Source organism: Zingiber officinale, chromosome 6B (assembly GCF_018446385.1).
Source record: "Zingiber officinale cultivar Zhangliang chromosome 6B, Zo_v1.1, whole genome shotgun sequence".
NCBI lineage: Eukaryota > Viridiplantae > Streptophyta > Magnoliopsida > Zingiberales > Zingiberaceae > Zingiber > Zingiber officinale.
The window spans coordinates 42,999,143-43,020,135 of NC_055996.1; the positions used below are offsets into that span (position 1 = coordinate 42,999,143).

General features: G+C 38.9%; 1 protein-coding gene across 3 annotated transcripts; it reads left to right on the top strand.

Annotated features, from left to right (window-relative positions):
* The first annotated feature begins 15,101 nt into the window (after positions 1-15,101).
* LOC121992382 (protein PLASTID TRANSCRIPTIONALLY ACTIVE 10-like) lies at positions 15,102-20,716 on the top strand. Of its 3 annotated transcripts, none has more exons than XM_042546704.1 (12): positions 15,103-15,894; positions 16,578-16,637; positions 16,717-16,746; positions 16,864-16,937; positions 17,326-17,407; positions 17,709-17,782; positions 17,917-17,983; positions 18,499-18,591; positions 18,769-18,945; positions 19,051-19,101; positions 19,581-19,732; positions 19,842-20,260. In XM_042546704.1, the coding sequence occupies exons 1-12, from the start codon at positions 15,145-15,147 to the stop codon at positions 19,873-19,875; spliced, it is 1,644 nt and encodes a 547-aa protein (XP_042402638.1). In that variant the 5' UTR covers positions 15,103-15,144; the 3' UTR covers positions 19,876-20,260. The 3 variants fall into 3 exon arrangements, with proteins under 3 accessions (XP_042402640.1, XP_042402638.1, XP_042402637.1); XM_042546703.1 differs by lacking the exon at positions 19,842-20,260 and adding an exon at positions 20,267-20,716 and having other exon boundaries at positions 15,104-15,894; XM_042546706.1 differs by lacking the exon at positions 19,842-20,260 and having other exon boundaries at positions 15,102-15,894; positions 19,550-19,597.
* Positions 20,717-20,993: the final 277 nt, after the last annotated feature.

Consider the following 20,993-nt stretch of genomic DNA (forward strand, 5'->3'; position numbering starts at 1 on the left):
TACCTGCTGAGTGTTGGACTCACCCCGCCTCCATTGTTGTTATTTTCAGGTTGATGCTGTCAGGAGGGAGTTCCAGTCGCTAGTCCCCACAACAAGTAGTGCTACTCCTCTGCTGGTTTTTGAGTTGTTGTTTCATTCTAGCTTTTCGCTATCAGACTGTGTTTTAGTTTTGTTTTGGACTTACATATGGATATTGTATGGAATCTTTCCGTTGGATGGACTTTTAGTATGTTTTGGATTTACTCTACTACATGCCTGCTTGGACGGCAGAAGAGGTAAGAAAAAAATCGGATTTGGGCTTTACGAGTGTAGTTGAGTAGGGTTGATTTCGAGTCAGAGTATTACTATGTTGTTTATTTTATTAACTGCGTGGTTGTGACAGCCAGAGGCTGAATACATATATAAACTGCGTGGTTATTGATTTTATTTTTTGTTATTATTCCAGCCGCCTGTGGCTGAGGTATATGAGATGTAGAAAAGCTTCAGATTGTCCACCATACAGGGGAGATGCTGCCGAAATTTTCTCGGACAGGGACTCCTCTGGGGGCGTGACAATTTAGTGGTATCAGAGCGCAGGTATACGATCTTTTGTTTTCGTATTTTTGATGTTTGGGATAACCTGATACCAATTTATTTACTTGGTATCAGAGCGCCAAGTTTGGCGATACTTCTTGGATTTTTGTATTTTGGATTTTTGAGATTTATCTGATACCAATTTATTTGGTATCAGAGCAGGGTTATGATATCTGCTTTTGGTGTTCTGGAGATTTATCGGATACCTGTGTTGGTATTCTGGATATTTGGGTTAGCCAGGTTTGCGAGTCAAACTGGGCATTTTCGGATTTTCGTTATGGTTATGTTTCGGATTTCCGTTTCGGATTTATATGGATTTCCTACGATGTTTCTCGTTCGGAATTTTGAGGTCAAAAGTTGGGGACTGGACAGCGATGGAACATCTCCAGACGGCAAATAGGTATGATGTTTATTTTATGATAGTTAGGACAACTATTAGCACTTATCTTTATTACCTGTCTGGTTGTTGTAGCTCATATTACATATGATGGGTTAGCCACTGATCTTGGTCGACCCTAATAGAGATCAAGGATTATAGTCTTTGGTGATTTTATATATCATACCATCAGTAGTTTTAGCTTCTGTTACTACTATTAGGAGATGGAGGCACATACCAGCCTCTGCTATTGTTAGCTGGCTAATGGATGATATCTACAGACTTCTGTTGACTTAGCCAGTAGAGTTTTTATACTCTTACCTTTTTGATATTAGGGTACCCGATACGATGGGAATTGGTCATTGGGGGTTATCATGTTTGATCATTGTTGAGAATGATTTGAGGTTGAGGGATATTGGGAGATCAGATATTGTGATGTGTTGATTTCTAATGATTTATGAGAGTAAATGTTATGTGGTTGTTTGATGATCTATTAGTGGATAACTATTTTGATGATCTATTATTTGGGTTGTTGTTGATGGTGACATAGTGAATGTCATGTATGATATTCACAGGTTTGATGATTATGGTTGGTGATCAGATTATAAATTGGGTGCTAGAGAGTTTATGGTTGAGTGTGCCTATGAGATTTTAATAATCGGGTTAGTTGTGGTTAGTTAAAAGGATGATAAAATGGATAATTGCTTCCTCTAATATTGGACTTCGTGGATAAATAATGATTTGATGTTTTGAATGCTAACTTGCCCTCATGGGGAGTAGAGACTGATTCATCTGATATTATGTGGGCTGATATTTTTGAGGATGAAAATGAGAGTGTCTTGATGTTCCTAAATATTGACTTTTTCTTTTGGGTTGTACACATTTATACATATGATATTATGTGGTTGGATATACCTTAGTTGCTTGTGGAGGATTAAGGTATTCTTGATTAGTTAGTAGATGAATGATTTAGTTTTGTTGGGTGATCAGTAGAGGATTGCCATATTCTATTTTTAGAGGTTCGAACCTTTAGGTTATTTGTGCTTAGTTATGTATCTAGAGCACATTTGAGTACATGTTTTGTACTGACGTGAAAATGACTGATTTACCCATATATCATTATCGGCTTGGATAGGTTATAAAGGATCGATGTATCCTATTCCATGAAGATTTTGACCGTGGATTGTATATACCTGGTGGGATAACTTAGAGGGTGCTTTGGGATATGTGACCCCGCTGATGTAAGGAAGTGTAGAGCTAATTGCTTAACACTTATGGGATACAATAGTTACTAGTGTATACTGGGAGAGTACATTTGGATTTATGTTGATAAAATTTTTCCCATTAGATATAGTCTTGGTAGTGTATGACATTGACTGGCAATGTTATACCACGGTGTGTATATTTTTCTTGTCCGATACCAGTTTCTTTGAACCTAGAGCAGGGTTGTTACTGGATGATTAGGCTGCTTTATTTTGGGTTGCCTTTGATTGATGTATTCATGCTTGATACATATGCATGAATTTTGTTTAGATATACCGGTAACCCATGAGTGTTGGTAGCATAAGGTTGGTCTCTTTGATTGAGCTGGTATGCTAATTTTGCATGTATATCATGATTGTTTTGGGTTGTAGACTGTCCATTTGCAAGTAGTATATGTATCCATGTTCTGATATGGTTTGAAGGTTCCTTGTGGATCATAGATATGTAGTTGGGTGTATGTATCTGGAGGTATTATTGAAGATATCTTGTTGATTAAATCTGAGATGTAGTATAAGTACATCGGTGGTGTTTTGATTGAGGCATTTTGTCGATTTAATCTGAGTTGTGATATGTACATATGTGTTTGGTGTGGTATCTGAGGTATCTTTTTGATTATGTTTGATATGTGAGTGCACCTGGGTTTAGTATGCTTTATTGGAAGTATATGTTGGTTATACTCTTGGCATAGGTGTATATATGCCATGTGAGGTTGTTTGAGGTGTATTGTCGATTATACCTATGTTGATATATGCACACAGGTTCGGTATGCATTGTTGGAGGTAGCACGATGATTTATGCCTATGTGGTGAGTATGTTTGGTGTGTACTAATTGGAGAATTATGTCGATCATACATATGTTGTGTGTGCATGTGTGCCAGGTGTATGGTGGGTAGCATCATGATGATTCTACCTATGTTGAATGTAGAATGCTGAGTGTCTACATTATGTTATTGGTTGTATAACCCCATCAACTAATTTTCCTATCAGTGGATGACCCACTTGGATGCTGATAGAGTTGATGATGGATTTGATTAGTTACTAGGTCGTTATATCCTAGGCTAACCACAGCGAATTGTGGTAGAGAGATCTTGTACAGTCTCTAACTGGATAGTTAGGTGCCTTAGGGTACTTAGGTATTGTTTTGTGGTGGAGCGTTGCTCCCACATATTACGGATTGCTGGTAGCGGAGCATTGCTCCTATATTTATTGCAGATACATATTTCAGATTATTTGTGGTGGAGTGTTGCTTCCACATATTGAGGATTTCCTGTGGTAGAGCGTTGCTCCCACATATGTGGTGTTTCCTGTGATGGAGCGTTGCTCTCACCCTGGAGGATTTATTCTTTGATGATTTATGTTATTGATGATCAGATTTTTCGATTTATTTTCGGAGATCTTATAGATAGGAATGTCTGTGATGCGGACATTATGTGTCTTGGTTTTTGCCATATAGGCTTACAATGCCTTAGATGTTTTCAGGGACTCGATGATCCTAGTATGTCGAGGATGTTTGGATAGGTTTCTATTATTTTTGTGGACGATGTTGTGATCTATTACGGATCCGAGGTGAGTCACGTACACTACCTTTGCATAGATCTAGAGATGATTCGACGAGAACATCTATATGTGATTATCAGTAGTGCTGGTTTGGATTGTCTTTTGTTATGATGTTTGGGACACACGGTCACCAGTAGGAGTGTACCGTGGTTCCACTGGAGATAGAGGTTGTTACCGTTGGGAGCAGCCGAAATCAGTGTAGGAGATCCGCAGTCTTTTGTGACTCGCAGGATATTACAGACATTTCGTCGAGGGTTTCTTCCGCATAGCTATGCTACTTTCACGCGTGACCATGAAAGGCGTGAAGTTTACTTGGACTGAGGATTGCAAGACCAGCTTCTAGGAGCTGAAGCGGAGACTAGTGTCGGCTTTGATTTTTGGTTTTTACCTTCGGAAGAGGACGAATTTGTCCTCTACACCGACGCGTCTCTACAGGGTATGGGTACTGTTCTGGTGCAGCACGGTAGAGTATTCTTATATGCTTCTCGATAGTTGAGGGAGCCTGAGAAGAAAATACTCAGTTCATGATCTGGAGTTGGCCGCTATTATTTTTGCCCTGAAGATTTGGCGGCAGTACCTGTATGATATTACATTGAGATTCTCACTGACCATCGGAGTCTCAAATATCTGTTCACTCAGAAGGAACTTAATCTTCGACCGAGGACATAGATGGAGTTCCTGAAGGATTATGATTGTACCATTAGCTATCACCGGGGAAAAGCTAATGTAGTTGCCGATGCACTTAGCCAGAAGTCCAGAGGGACTTTAGCTTGCCACCGAGTTGTGGTCACAGATTTGATTCAGGATTTCTCTGAGTTAGACATTGAGGAGCAGGGACAGACAGAGCAGGGTATTCTTGTTACCATAGTTGCTCAGTCGTCGATCAGGATGAGAATCCGAGAGACCCAGTTGTTGAGACCTCATAGAGCTCAACGTGAGGCAAAGTGGTCCATATTATCAGACAGAGGATGTCAGAGGCATAAGACTGCCAGAAGTGTTATGCTGACCGGAGTCGGAGACCCTTAGAGTTCTCCATTTGCGACCATGTATTTCTGTGAGTTTCACCCACGAAAGGGGTGAAGAGATTGGCCTCAGAGGTAAGCTAGCCTGCGATACATTGGACCTTTCCAGATCTTGGAAAGGGTTAGAGCGGTAGCTTATCGTTTAGCGCTACCACCAGCTTTGGCGGGCGTTCTCGACGTATTCCATGTGTCTATGTTGATGAGGTATATATCCGACTCGACACATGTACTGACAGATATCACAGTGTTGTTCAGCCTGACGTCACCTATGAGGAGGTTCCGGTACGGATTCTGGACCGGAAAGAACGTCAGTTGCGGAACAAGACTATCAGGCTGGTTAAAGTCGGATGGCAGCATCATTCCGACGAGGAGGCTACTTGGGAGCTTGAGGATACGATCCGAGCTCGATATCCCCATCTTTTCATTTGAGGTATGTGATTAATTTACCGTTCGGCATTTATACTTTTATCTGTTGTTAGTACTTGCTGATGGTAGATACTGAAATTTGGGGACCAAATTTTTATTAGTGGAGGAGAATGTAAAATACCGGAAAATAGGAAATATTAATAAGGAAATTTTCCGGAATTTTTGGATATTTTTCGGGAATTTTTCGGAGCTCGTACGAACGAGTTAACGGGGATAAAGATGGGGTCCGGAAAAAAAAGCCTGTTTATGTTACCCCGTTTAAGCGAGGAAATGTTTATAATTACATTTCCTTTTTCCTTTTATTTCCTTTATTTGTTTTCTTTTTCTTTTTCCCCCGAGCCCTTTTTTTCCCCGGAGCCCTCACGCGATCTCCTCTCTTCCCCGACACTCCTCTACCGATCCACCTTGCCCTAACCGCCGGCGTGCCCTAACCGCCGGCCGGCGGTTCCTTCTTCTTCCCCCTCTTCTGATCTGGGCGTCGGTGCCTCCCGCTCACACCGTGATCTTTATCGCGCCGCTTTCTTCCTTTCCCCTCCAGCGACGCCGACTAGATCGCCCGACACCATCCAATTTCTGGCCGTCGACTTCCCTTTGCCCTAGCGTCGACATCCCATTTCCGACGCCACAGCGTTTCGGCAGGTCGCTAGCCACCCGAGCTCTCTTCGCCGGATAACTCCCTGTGCCCTAGCCGCTAGCCACCGAGAGCCCTCGAAGTGCCGCCGATGCTTGACCTAGCCCTGCCATCAGGAAGCCTGCTGCCATCGGCGACGAAGCCTCAGCCACATACTCGGGGTGCTGTTCCACAGCCGACTACTTTTGGGTTTTCTGATCAGTTTAAGCGTCAACAGAAGTTTGGTTTTGGCAACTCTTTGATTTCCAGCAGCGGCTCGGTTCTTGTTCCAGCAACAACGATCATTGGTTGTGGAGGGATGTGAGTTAGAGGTATAGTGTGCTGTGGGTTGCTCTTTGATTCAGCAGCACCTTGGATCTCGACAGGACCTCCTGGCAGTACAATTAAGGCTGTACGTTTGAGGTAAGAGGTTAAATTCGGTTGATTTAGGTTTTTGTTTAATTGATGAGGTTAGGTTGATTATGATTTAGGGTTTTGCCCTAAATAGTTTCAAGGGTTTTATTTAGCAATTCAATTGAATTTTAGCTAAATAAAAATATACTTATTGGAATTTCAGGACTTTGACGCGAGACGAGTATCTCGATTTGTCGGACTGGACCATTTTATCGGAGGCGGGTACTTTTGACTTTTTGTCTTTGATATGCTTAGTAAATGAAATTAACAGGTTGCATTAATTATGTCCCTTATTTCTTTCGGTTAATCACTACCCAAATCTTGGTACATGTTTGATTGATTGATTTATTTTGTATCCCATGTATACTTTACCTGTTTATACATGCTTATAGGGGGTAGTGATATACCATGCTTCACCATGTTCAGGACCTAGGTTTTTATACCTTCTGTGTACCTTTGATTCGATATGATTCGTTGACCTAGGGTGCACTTTTCTATATATATGGATTAGGTCAGGATGTTTATATGGTTATTGCCATGCATCATTTGCATGATTGCATGCTGTGCGATAGTCCGCTCCATTATTGTTAAGCACATCGCCAGTTACATGGATCTGCACACACCACCACTCATGGGTTAGTGGTCGATTCAGGCAGAGTGTGTTGCAGCAGGGACTCTGTTAGGCACCGTTGGTCCGCTCATGGGTAGTGTGACACAACGTGTTATCCGGCAGGGATTCCTCCCCGTCATCGTGTACCGGGAGTTGAGAGCATTGCGCTCCCCCATCTATGATTTGGGGTAGGAGGATAGGTGTACTCCGACAGCATCCCGTCCACTCGGTCACTCATCAGGAGTAGTGACGACAGAGTGCACGGTTGTCACAGCCCTACCCACTCGGCCTCACTTTTGTATGAGATGATCGACCGGCGTCAGGGGTGACCAGGACGCATCATTGGCATCATATGCATGGTGCATTTATTGCTTGTGTTTGTGGTTGCTGCATTTATATGCTGCATATTGTTTGGATACCTATGTTTGACATGCATACAGGATTCCTACACCACTCGGACTGTTTGACCTTATACTCAGGACCTGGTTAGTACAGCATTCTCCTGTTTACTTCAGATGCATTTTTATCTTTCTTATCAGGATACTGTACGCATGATTAGTGTTAGGTGTTGTTTCTTTACTTTGCATATCAATTGTACCTGCTGAGTGTTGGACTCACCCCGCCTCCATTGTTGTTATTTTCAGGTTGATGCTGTCAGGAGGGAGTTCCAGTCACTAGTCCCCACAGCAAGTAGTGCTACTCCTCTGCTGGTTTTTGAGTTGTTGTTTCATTCTAGCTTTTCGCTATCAGACTGTGTTTTAGTTTTGTTTTGGACTTACATATGGATATTGTATGGAATCTTTCCGTTGGATGGACTTTTAGTATGTTTTGGATTTACTCTACTACATACCTGCCTGGACGGCAGAAGAGGTAAGAAAAAAATCGGATTTGGGCTTTACGAGTGTAGTTGAGTAGGGTTGATTTCGAGTCAGAGTATTACTATGTTGTTTATTTTATTAACTGCGTGGTTGTGACAACCAGAGGCTGAATACATATATAAACTACGTGGTGATTGATTTTATTTTCTGTTATTATTCCAGCCGCCTGTGGCTGAGGTATATGAGATGTAGAAAAGCTTCAGATTGTCCACCATATAGGGGAGATGCTGCCGAATTTTTCTCGGACAGGGACTCCTCTGGGGGCGTGACAGCAGGCAACAGTTTCATCCATTGTTTAAGAACCTCCCAACACAGGTTGATCTGTATTAGATTTAGATTTTTAGCATGTAGTTAATAGATTATTGACTTGAATTGTTAAATCAAACCGTAAGTGAAAAAATATCCTCTGATCACATTGATTATTTTATCTTTTCCTTGAATAACCCTATCAAATTGTTTCATGAAGAGAGGAACTTCCATAAGTAATCACACAAATGCATTCATTCAAATCACAGGAAATATGTTTCCAATAGCATTCTACTCAAAACTTGGCATTGCTTCAACTCAACTCAATTTTCAAGAGAAATATTCATCGTGGAACCTTGACAAATATATAGTTAACTAAAGCATTGGTCCACACCATAGCTCATTTTTATGCATTTAAATGCAAATACAGACAACCAAAAGCATAATGATTTGAAGTTATTTCCACAAGTTGTCCAATTGGAAATTATAGGAATCACTTGTGATGGAAATGTTGACCAACATATAACGGGCCAAGCATAGTAGCATACACCAAGACAATTAGCCTGTTCCATTGGAGATAACTGACCCAAGCAAAAGAAACATTTTCTGAGCACACTGCAACAAATTCTCAGGTATAATTACCAAGATGGATCCAAAGTGCAATTACCATCGAAATAAAATATTGATAGAAAGGAACACATATTTCATGAAAAGTTGTTCAGGTTCAGGCCATGACAACGAAATGTGCACAGATGTCTCCCAAACTTTGTTGTACAAGAATAACCCTCCTCTGACCTGTGATGTGCAAAAATAAGATATTCACAATCAGGAAATAATTATCTTTGTATACTTCAATGCATGCTAATATAACATAATTATCTATATTGACATCAATCACTTTTTGTTGATGTGCATTCCATTGTAGCAATATCCACACAATTGATGTCCCTAGAGAGAAAAAAAATAGACAAAAATCCATGTAAGCCATATATGGTTCAAAGTCAACAGCATAATATCAGCATGAAGAGCTTGATGAAGAGCAGAATCAACAGCAGAATCAACAGCCATTTGGTTCAGAATCAACATCCACACAATAATATTTATTTCATGACAACATAGATGATTCCAAGTTATCCTTCAGGCAACAGGATGAAGAGCTTGATGAACTCAGTGATGTTCAGAGGATAGGTGGCATCGGCCTTACTATACATGATGAGCTAGTTGGACAGGTAAGGTCGAAATGACATCAAACATTTCTATACTTTAAGAATGTCGTTGTCATGACTAAACATTAATTTGAAAATTGAATGGAAGAAATGCAGTAGGGTTTTATCTCTGTTAGCCTTACTGTTGAACAAGCCAAATGTCTACTATAGTCCGTTTAATGTCATATATCAAGAGAAATAACATTCCATTGTTATTGATACTTAAATAATTAAATATCCATTAGAAGAGTTAGTTTCTTACCATCGTTCCCGATCATTTGTCTGAAAATAACCAATATTAGAGTGAACCTGAGATAGTTGTGTTGACAAAAGCGGTTGAAATTGAGTTTCAGCCATACTCAAACCTTCAACACTAGGCATGTTGGATATGCTTTCATAATGCTCTTCTATAGCATGATATATATAAAAAAAATAGAATGATTTAATTCTATATATTTTCTCAAATGTAATGACAACAAATAAACAACACTTTAATAAGAAATTGGGTGAAACCTTAACAATTGTTGAAGTTTGGTTATTTTTCCTCACCGCTTTTCTTTTCTTTGAAATCTTATCTAAGCCACTTTTCAATCTCTTACCTGAAACCGCTTTCTTCTTTGTTTTAATTCCTTTGACTCCAAGAGAGTTTCCTTCGCTAATTTCAAATTCTCTTTCAATAAAGTGTTGGACAGTTGGTTCATTAACTTATAACCTCTCATCCATCATCTGAAACATACTCAACAAACCATCTTTAACAACCTTGTAAGTGTCTTCCCTCTCTGCTGCCTTGGTAACCAGTTGAACATACAATCCACTCAATTCTTTATATCGCATACTGTTGCAAGTTTTTGGATCCAAACCACCTTTGTTTGCAATTGAATCAATAACTCCAAAGTATCCATCTTTTGCTTTTCGTGCCCACCTTTTCAATATATACTCACTTGGGATTTTCATGATATTTTTCATCGTAAATACTTTCAAAATATGAGAACAAAAAATCTCAGCAAAATCATATTTTCTACCGATACACTCAATCTTTTGACCCCATGAATAAAGTGTAACTATATGATGGTAACTCTTTTTGTGAGAAGTAACTTTGTATTTTGTATGTGATTCAACATCCTCACAAATTTATATAATAGAATCATGAGATTTGTACCACTCTTGTTCAAAACACTTGTATGCCTCAGGAGTATAAATACAACATGCATGCTTTAAAATTTCAATTTGATACAGTAAACATGGAACACTTGTATTTGATTTAAAATAAGCTTTTAACTCCTCATATTGACAATCATCATGCAGTCTTTGGAAGTGATTGAAAAAGTCTAAAAACTTGTGTTGATAAGTGATGTACCTTTTCAGAATACTATTCATGCTCTCACTTCTTTGGGTTGTAGTCATATCTGCACAAAACATATGTCGTCCATATACTAAAGCATATTTTTCTTTTATGCAAAACATACGTCTCAACCAATCATTGTCTTCAAGTGCATACTTAGTCAACATCATGTTCCAAGCTGAAATAAAATCTTCCTCTTCATCAAAATCATATATACACGAGGCAAAATCTTTAGTAAACTCTTTGAACTCAGAAAAAACTCCACTCAAATGTATTGTCGCATTTTGATAAATGTGTCAAATACACAAAAGATGATGTGTTTCAGGCCATCTGGAAGTCAAAGCCTTTGTCATTGCTGCATCTTAATCTGTAAGAATAGTTATTGGTTTTTTCTCACACATAACTTTGGTAAATGTGTCAAACAACCACTCGAATATCAAAGATGTTTCATCATATAATAAAGTTCCACCAAAAATTATAGATTGCTTATGATGATTAACACCTACAAACAACGCAATTGGACGACCTTCATTGTTCTTCTTGCAGATTGTGTCAAAGCAAACAACATCTCCAAAATTGCCATAATCAGCTCTCATCTTAGCATCACACCAAAAAATATTAGTTATCAAATCATTTTCATCAACTTGAATAACATAAAAAAAATTAGGATCATCAAACTGCATTTTCTGCAAATATTCCAATACACCTCCTGTATCACCAACTCTGATATTTCTTGTTCTTTTGGATCGCAAGTAGTTGTTGTAATCTTGAGGAATAAAACCTAAATTCTCCCTCCCGCCTACTTGTTTCACCATAAGATCATGAGATGCTTTTGGGGGATTCCCACATCACTTGCCATCTCAATCTGTATTGCCACAAAAGAAGATATATTCCTATGACATTTGTATAGGTGAATTTTGTTTGGACTTGAAAGATAATGATTATGCTCTTTAACAAATTGCTCCACACTCAAGTTGTCATTTTTTCGACAACTAATTTTCATTTTAGCCTCACAACCAAACCTTGTTTTAGAACGATGAGATTTCACATAAACATCTCGTTTGTCTTTTCCCCTTTTTCCTTGTGCACAACAACAAAATATCCTGTCAACTAATTTACCCGATTTATCATTGTGGCTTTTACTCCTTCTTATGCCAAATCCAACTTGTTTTGCATATTTCAAATAAAATTCATAGACATCCTCTTCTGTCTTAAATTCCATACCGATTTTTGGCATCAATTCTTCTATGATAGATGTGTCAGAACTCATCAATAACATAGTAGAGTCCATACTCTCATCAATAACATCAAACTCATTATCCTGACAGTTTTCGTTTGCATCAAAATTCAACCTACGACAACTCGTAGATTCAACCAACGACAACTCCATGATAATTACCTTGATCCTTAATAAAAAAAATAATATATATATATATATATATATTACACATATCACAATGTGATTCTACAATGTGATGACAAAATGGTTATAGATAATGGTTACACAGATCATATTTTTTACCAAGAAATTGGCACAAGTGTATATTGGCACAAGAAACAGAAACAAAAAGTCATAGTGCAAATTGGCACAAGAAACAGAAACACAAACAAACTGATTCAAGATTTAAGAACACAACACATACCTGAAAGACCACACATCACAAACATTTCTAGTGTAATATGATTCAAGAAACAGAAACAGAAATAAAAACACAGACAAAAATAAAATAAAAAAACAAATTGATCTAAACCATTAACGTGCCAAAAATTGGGTAAAGAACTTCAAAAAAAAGTTACCAGCAGCGATGTGAAGAATTCGACCGAAGATTACACAGGGTTGGGACGCGATTTACAGGATCTTCGTCGAGGAAAGGCGGAGACGAAGATGGAGGTCCTGGATGCCTTCGGGAGGGGAGGTCGTTGACTTCGGAAGGGGACGTCGAAAGAAACTTGCTGCCTTCTCCCGTCGAAGGTGGGGTGCTGCCTGCTCCCGTCGAAGGTGGGATGGAAAAGCGTCGAAGGTGGGAAGGAGAAGGGAGTCACCTCGATGGTGCCTTAGTTGCTTGACTTCGTCTCCCGTCGGAGGGCCTTCGGACCGTCGACTGTGGGAAGGATAAAGGGTTAGGGACAAAGAGGTTTCTCGTCGCAGGAGGGCACAGAGAGGTTTCTCGTCGCTTGACTTCGTTTCGTAGAAGGGTTCGACGGCAAGTTTCTTTTTGTTGGGTTCTTCGGGCCGCGAAAACCGCTTTTTCGCGTCGCGGAAACCCCGAAGGACCCAAAGCCGTAGATCCATGCAAAGATTCGTATACAAAATTCGAAAAACTATTTCTTGTACGAGTTCAAAAACCGATCTACTACTTAGATCTACGAGAAAAAGTGTTTACCCTTGTAGCGTGCCTTTCGCAATCCCGCAAGGTCCAAAATCGTCGGATCTCAAGATTGTCAACGTAGACAATCCTCTCTCGGTATCCACACGAACAAGGAGGGTTCTCTAACTCTCAAGGATGGAAGAGAGAGCACCACAAGTGTGCTAGCACTCTCTAGATGCTCTCGGATGGGATTGGAAAGAAGAGAAAAGAAGAGAAAACAAGAAGAATCTCACCACTCCTCTAATAGTCTTCTCCTTTGTGACCTTCACACTCTCTTATTGTCTTGGACTTAACTCACACCTCTCCTCCCAATGAAGTGCACGGCAACCATCAGCCATGGAGAGAGGAAGCAAGAAGGAAGATAATACAATAAAATCACATCAATACACACAAATGAAAAAACTCCACACAATTAAGTGTGGCCGGCCACATAACTCCTTTCATTAATGTGGCCGGCCACATTAAAGAAAGGAGAGTGTAACCTCCAATGAGGTGGCACACCTCATGAGGTGGAGGTGATGTGGCAACTATGTGTCATGCCATGTAGGATGAGTCAACCTACATGATGTGGCAATGCATCAAGTCAAACTTGATGTTTCAACTTCCAATTTGGTCAAGTCAAACTTGACCCAATCTCTTCCTTGTTGAGTTAAATCCAAGCTTTGATTCAAGTCAATTTTAATTTAATGAATCTCAATTCATTAATATAAATTGACTCAATGAATCAAATGTAAATTAGACTCATTCAACAATTGAATCTAATTGAGTCTAACTCAATAAGTCTAATTCGAATCCAATCTTTGGTTCATCATATGAACCTAATCCTATTGGTTCATCATATGAACCTAATCTCCATCCACATGTTCTTTGTGTGTGACCCAATAGGTTCTTGTAACGTTGGCAATGTTTCTAAACTCTTTTAGAAACATAAGCAATGAGCGGCATCTAGCAATACATCATTGCTACCCAAGTTACAAGAAATGTTGAGATCCAACATCACCTTGTGACTACTAATTGTGACTCCTCACAATATGTGACATTGTCCTTCTATCCTAGACATCTAGATTGATCAATGTGAGGCATAGATCGTGTCATCCTCTAATCAATCTAAATCTTGAACTCCAAGTAGACTCACTCGATCAAATGAGCTCAACATCTAATGTTGACTCATTTGGGCATGGCCATGCACTTAGTGGTCTCACTCTATCAAGAATACCGATGTCGCTCCCGTCATATGGGAGGGATAGATCTCATCTACATCACTCACATCCCTCTGCATAATTTGTTATATACCCAGTAATCGCCTTTATAGTCCACCCAGTTACGGGTGACGTTTGACGAAACCAAAGTACATAACTCCTTATGTAGGGATCCATGGTGACTTCAGGTCTAAGGACTAATAGTCATACTAATAGCCACATGAGAAAGTATATGACACTCATATAACGATCCATGATACTTTCTCATGGCGGGTCATTCAGTATACATTCTCCAATATATACCCATGTGTCAACTTGATATCTCCATATCCATGACTTGTGAGATCAAGTCATCGAGTTGACCTACATGCTAGTCTTATTGCATTAACATCGTCCCTGAATGTTAATACTCGACTAGGAATGATTAAGAGTAGTGTTCCCTATATCATCTCACTATCGATTCAACCAATCGATTATATAGGTAAGAACGCTCTACTCAAGGACGTTACTATACTTAGTTTATTTGGCACTAAAACAAATAAGCATAATAACCAAACTATTGTCTTTATTAATATAAGAATATGATATACATGAGTCCATACAATCATCAAATGATTGGCTCTAGGGCTCTAACTAACACTTTTTGATCTACGACATCACGTGTTTCTAATGAGAAATACTTTTACTCTTATCGTTACTTGTGTGGGACAGGAGATTAAATCCTCTGTCCCCAAATTTCTCTGTACCCGTGTCTCCTTGCCTATCGGATGGACCAGATTACATCTTAAGGATGCCTTGCACATCACGAGGATATTGCACTCATCTTAAAGATACCATGATGCCTTAAGATGTAATTTGGTCCGTCTGTTCGGCAGAAGACACGGGAAAAAAAAAATTAGGGACAAAAGATTTGATCCGGTGGGACAGAGGGACAAGATTTTCGGAGAGAAGATTTGAACCGGTTATTCCACCTTATCCTCCTCAGTCCTCGTTATCCGACCCAAACCCAACGTTAAACCCAGACACGACCACCGCAATTGAGAAAGCGAGAGCGATGCACTGCTTCAAGCTCCTCCCCCTCCTCCCTCCACCTCCGCCCCTCCACCGCCGTCCATTCCACCTCAGTCGTACCTGCACCCTTCTCACCTATCCCCTTCCCCTCTTCCCCTTCCCCCGCCTCCTCCCTCTTTCACGCTCCTCCGCCTCCCCATATGCAGCCGATGAGGTCCCCGTAGGCGACGACGATGAATCCTTCCTCAACTCCTTCCGTCCCCGTGAGAAGGAGAGCGAGGAGGAAGCCCGCCGCCGCAACTGGATCGAGCGCGACTGGGCCCCGTGGGAGGAGATCCTAACCCCGGAGGCCGACTTCGCCCGCAAGAGTCTCAACGAGGGGGAGGAGGTCCCCCTCCAGTCGCCAGAGGCTATCGAGGCGTTCCGGATGCTGACTCCTTCCTACCGACGCAAGAAGATCGAGGAGAGCGGCCTCTCGGAGGAGGAGTTCGTCACTCGGCAGTTCGGTTACAAGGGGGAGATCCCAGATCCGATCGAGACGCTCTGGGCGGATCCTCTCGTCGTGCGAATGATGCCTCCGAGGGACTGGCCGCCACCGGGCTGGGAGGTAGACCCCGAGGAGCTGGAGTTTATCAGGGAGGCACACAAGTTACAGGCGGAGAGAGTAGATTTGGAGGCGGAAGTCAGGACCGACACGGACCAGATGTGCCTTGAGAGGTACACGGTCTTCCTGAAGCAGTACAAGGAGTGGGTGGCTGCCAATCGAGACCGGCTGGAACAGGAGTCTTACAAGGTATCCAATCTGTTAGAAAATTTGGATTTTTTACTTCTTATTATGAAATATTGCAATGAGCAAAAAATGTTGTTTAATAGGTTCTACCAAGAAGTTCGTTTCTCTAGATTTTAACTGAATAAAAGATGATTATTAAATCAGCGGATACTTGCTAATTGGATATTAGGTGTATATCCTATTGTTGCATTTGGTGTTTATTTGATTTTCAAGTAGTATTGCAACACATAATGGGATTTGTTCGTTTTGATTTTTGTTGGTTTATCTCTTAAAAATGTTCATGGTGATAGAACAACATGGTCAACTAACAAAGACTACAAAATCTCTATATGGCTCCATCAATTTGTATTTCAGTTATCATCTACCTTTATTTTAGTAATACATTGTGTTGTCTATGTTCTAGTTATAGTTAAAAGTGCTCTTCAATAATACTTTTTCCAAACATTGTAGGATATGAAATTGATTTGAAAAGCAATTTTCAGATGCCAGTTAAAATGCAGTAAATTGCTTGGGCACAATGTGCATGACTCAAAATACAATTTTCTAAGCACAGTTTTCAAAAGACAATGCAATGTTAATTCATCCTTGGTACCCTTATGATTAAGTTGAATATATTGAGTATGAATATCCAACTTTTGTTTACTTCCTAAGATGTGATTTCACAAAGTTGTTTCTTTTGTTGGCAGTATGACCAAGATTATTATCCTGGTAGGAGAAAAAGGGGCAAAAAATACAAAGATGATATGGTAATACACCTTGTTTTGTCCCACAGTGACTTGGTAAGTAAATTATTCAGGTTTTGATCAAACCTTTTGTTCTTTGCAGCTTGAACTTCCATTTATATATGCAGGACAGGTATAACTCTGATTTATTCTAGAAAGCTTATCTACTTAAGCTATGACCATCTTTGGTCTTTCTTGGTAATGTCGGTTCTCTTTCCCACAAGTTATGATGCCTTGAAGTCTTCCACAGATATGTCGAGGTAAAGTTGTCACTCTACACCTTCACCAGGGAGCCTTTGTTGACATAGGATGTGTCCATGACGGGTAATATTTTTTTTTTTTTTTGGTTTCAATTCTATATTTTATTAGTCTAAATTCATTAAGATATTTTTATCTTATGCAAACAAGTAAGGTGATTGATTTTGCTATATGCAAAGAACTTTCTCTAGAGATACATTTACCTCTTATTTGATTATCCCAAAGTTTTTAAGAATTATGTAATATAGTAATAAATTTTTTACGGCACTCCATGTTTTGGCATTAGTGATAAAATGATCTTCCTCAATGCCTCAAAAATGTTTGTGAAGATTGGCTTGTAGTATCACCCTAGATAGTTAGTATTGGGACGTTGTTTGTTGTTCATGTTAGTGAAAATCTATTATTCCATTAGATTCAATTTCTTGTTTACATAATTGTTTTTACAATCTTTTAGGTGGGTTCCTATAAAAGGAAATGATTGGTATTGGATTCGCCATCATATCAAAGTTGGTATGCATGTCTTTGTGGAAGTTTTGGTGAGTACCTTCTTAATTTGCTTGCAACCTGGTGATTGTATCATTGCTAATTCATAAGTAAAACACCCAGAGTACTGGTTTTCTTTTCCTTTTCCAATTTATTGGTTTTGCTGAATTTAGGTAATGATTAAAAGATTCCCATCTAGTGATCTTATATATTAATATATTACATATGACAGTTTTAGCTATATGCATGCAACAATATCTTAGTTGTCATTGCATGTTACATCAAACCTAGGATACTCTTATCATTTGCTATCATGTTCCTGATGTTTTTATTTTCTGTGAAATGCTTTTGCAGGCTAAAAGAGATCCATATCGTTTCCGATTCCCTATTGAATTGCGCTTTGTAAATCCTAACATAGATCACCTTATGTAAGTACAGAAGGATGATCATTTCCTCTATTAAACTTGGGATATTCTTCTTCTGAGTATGGGAATCTATTTTGGCAAGCATTATGATTCCTTTCTGATTTTTCTTAAAATTAATTTTCGTAAATCATTTGCAGATTTAAGAGATTTGACTATCCACCAATATTCCACAGAGAGGGGGATACAAATCCTGAACAATTATGGGTAAGATTTGGCCTTCGCCTCCTAGTTTGCATAGCGAATACCTTTCTGTTGTACCTTTGAATTAATAGCATAATCTTGAAGTAGTAAGATATGTGATTTGACAGGCAGATATGGGTCCTATGTGCTTGGAAATATCTATCAATTTTTCACAATCAGTTATTTTTGTTTTTGGGGGGAACTTATTTCTTGCTTATAATTTATTTTTATTCTCTGTAAATTTAAGTAGAACCAAGATTTTCTTTGAAAGCTCTTTTATTTCTCTCACTCTAAATACTGTATAGGAGATCTAAAGATATAGTCACCTTGTTTAAACCCACAAGTATTTTACACAGAGTTCAATGGCAGGATAAGAACCATTTAGCTGACTCCAACAGCTTGCTGTCATTGTTGTTTTATCTATATTCAGTCTTGTTGGTCCTTTACCAGTTCCCTTCAGAATCTTATCATCATATATTATGGTGTTATTTTCATATGTTTTTCACTTTACTCTTTATTTTATTTATTTTATATAACAGCATGAAATTGGAAGACCACCTATTCCTAGGAAAAGGCCTTCAGTCAAACCAGAACATCAATCATTGTTATCAGATCACCCATATGTTGATAAGGTATATCTTGATTGGCATGATTGATGAATTCACCTTTTCTCTTTATTGAGTAAAAGTGCCTCCACATCTTGTAGAGCAAGTCCTTTGTAAAGAAAGATCTTCTCATTCGTAGTTATCTTCTGTTTCTAATTCATCTATCTAGATCAAACAATTTACTGCTTTCTTGTAAACGCACAGTTATGGCAGCTGCATAATTGTGAGCAAATGATTCTGGATCATGAAGAGGAAAATCCTGATAAATTTAAGGACAAGACTTATGAGTCGACTGTCCCTGATGTGCCATTCGACGAAGAAAACAGTGTTCAATATACACAAGCATACTATAAGGAAGCTTTACTACCTAAAGTAATTCTGGTGAGTGTCTACTTTCATGTTGTTTTAAGATAATTTTTGGTTGATTGTGGCTTATGAAGAGGAAATTGATGTCTCTTCCTTCTCGATGTTTTTTTCCCTTATCAGAATACAAATATCAAAGAACTAGATCTTGCTGCTGCCCGTGCAGAACGTCAGGTAATCTCATGAGATGTTTATCCTCTGTTCTCTTTTATGCTTTAGTATCATGTTGCTGGATTAAGAAATGTTCAAACTTTTATTATTGGCATTTTTTATCCATCAAGGGGAAAACATAAAACTTAATATAAAATTGATCTTCAACTTGTTGGCGCAACAATTTTGCATCTCTCCTGAAGTTCGCAATGCTTTATCAGGGTAGTTGCTTCCAGGATTTTCATTTATACTGTTTGAAGACATCTGTTGTTTTTCTTTGACAATCAAGAAACTTGGGGGAGAATGACAATTTGTGTAGATAGGAAACATTTTCTTTTCTCTGATATATTGGATTTGCTAGTCAAATATTGCAGGGGAGCGAGAAGTTGTTTGATGATTGTGTCTATATCGATCTATTTGTCTTTTATTTTCCTTCTTAGAAATAAGAAGTATATTTGCATGGTTATGCTAGTGCAAATGAGACATTGATACGTTGCATCCAGCTTAACAACAAATTGAAGAAAGAAGCAGAAGCTAGAGGAGAAGAGTATGAGTATTCAAAGATGAGAAGAAATGTGGAGATGGATGAGTATGATCTTATGCATTGGCGTAGATCACTAGAAGAAAGGGAAGCCCTTATCAGAGATATCAGTTGGTATGCATTTTCATTTCTGAATAACAAATCACCATTAAGTTTTGCTTGTTAGCTATTTCTTTACTTAGATTATTCTAAGATTTGAAATTTCAGTACGTGTTGGTTTCAGTTTCATCCTAAAACAGTACAATCTTGGTGCTTAACTGTGCCAAAATTTGCATGACTGGACCTTGCCGAGATGATATGCAGCTAACTTTGCCCCTTTCATCACCTCCTACTCAGTTTGTATGCACAAACAAGAATGCATTTCTTTCATAGTTAAATTAGAATTTCATAGAAATAATTGGAAATAAAGTTGTACCAAACATTTACTATATAGTAGCTTATTCCAAGCTTATACTTGTAACAATACCTACTTATAATTCCATTAAGGTTAATTTAATGACTATTTTATTTCAAACTAACTGTTATAATATTATAGTTTTGAGTTATATGAATTATTTTATTGTATTTAATATATTGTTTTATGACATTATCTTTTAATGACATTGTCATAAACTTCATATGCTTTTGATTTGTTTACTTCATTGGCAGCCGGAAAGCTCTTGGCCTCCCAGTGGAGGAGCCTGGAAGATACTTAGATGACAAAAATATTTTTGGAGATCAGTACGACCCGACAAACCCCTTGTATCGGTATGACTATTGGGGGGAACCTAAGAACTCTGAGAAGAGCAAGGAGGAGAGGATTGTAGAAGAACACAACAAATCCATTGTTGGGAGAGGTACTGTTTGGTACGAGATGTCCTATGAGGAAGCCATTGAACAGAGGATGCGTCGGGAAGCACGTTCCAAGGCTACAGTTAAAAAAGTTGAGGATGAGGAGTATGAGGATGAAGATGACGACGGTATAGATTTCGACTATAGCATTTTTGAAGACTCTAGTCATTCATTTTCTGCAAACAAGCCTATTGTAAATGGTACCGAATCTCCCAGCATGTCAGACGAAGGCATGTTTGAGGACTAATAACATAAAATTTGGTTTTAGCAGATTTGTGTTGTTTGGAGAAGTATTGCCAACTTGATTCTGCTGAACTGTGGGGCGTGCGGTTCCTTTTGTTGCAATAAAAGACATTGCAACTGAAACGACCCTAAACTTTTCCTTTTACTGCTTTCAAAACAAGCCGAACAAACTCTTCTTTCCATACCAAACCGAATCAATGATAAATAAATGAGGTTGGATGAATCAAATCAATTGTCGTGCATTTCAAAAGTAATGTTCAACTAGAAAGTAGTAAAACAAAGTCCTGTCGGTAAATTAGAA

What these genes read in the sequence shown, in the direction of transcription:
- LOC121992382 (XM_042546703.1), top strand. Translation starts at nt 15,145, where the DNA reads ATGCACTGCTTCAAGCTCCTCCCCCTCCTCCCTCCACCTCCGCCCCTC. An exon ending in CTGCCCGTGCAGAACGTCAG is followed by an intron (nt 19,102 to 19,580) that starts GTAATCTCATGA and finishes CGTTGCATCCAG; the next exon opens with CTTAACAACAAATTGAAGAA. An exon ending in CTTATCAGAGATATCAGTTG is followed by an intron (nt 19,733 to 20,266) that starts GTATGCATTTTC and finishes CTTCATTGGCAG; the next exon opens with CCGGAAAGCTCTTGGCCTCC.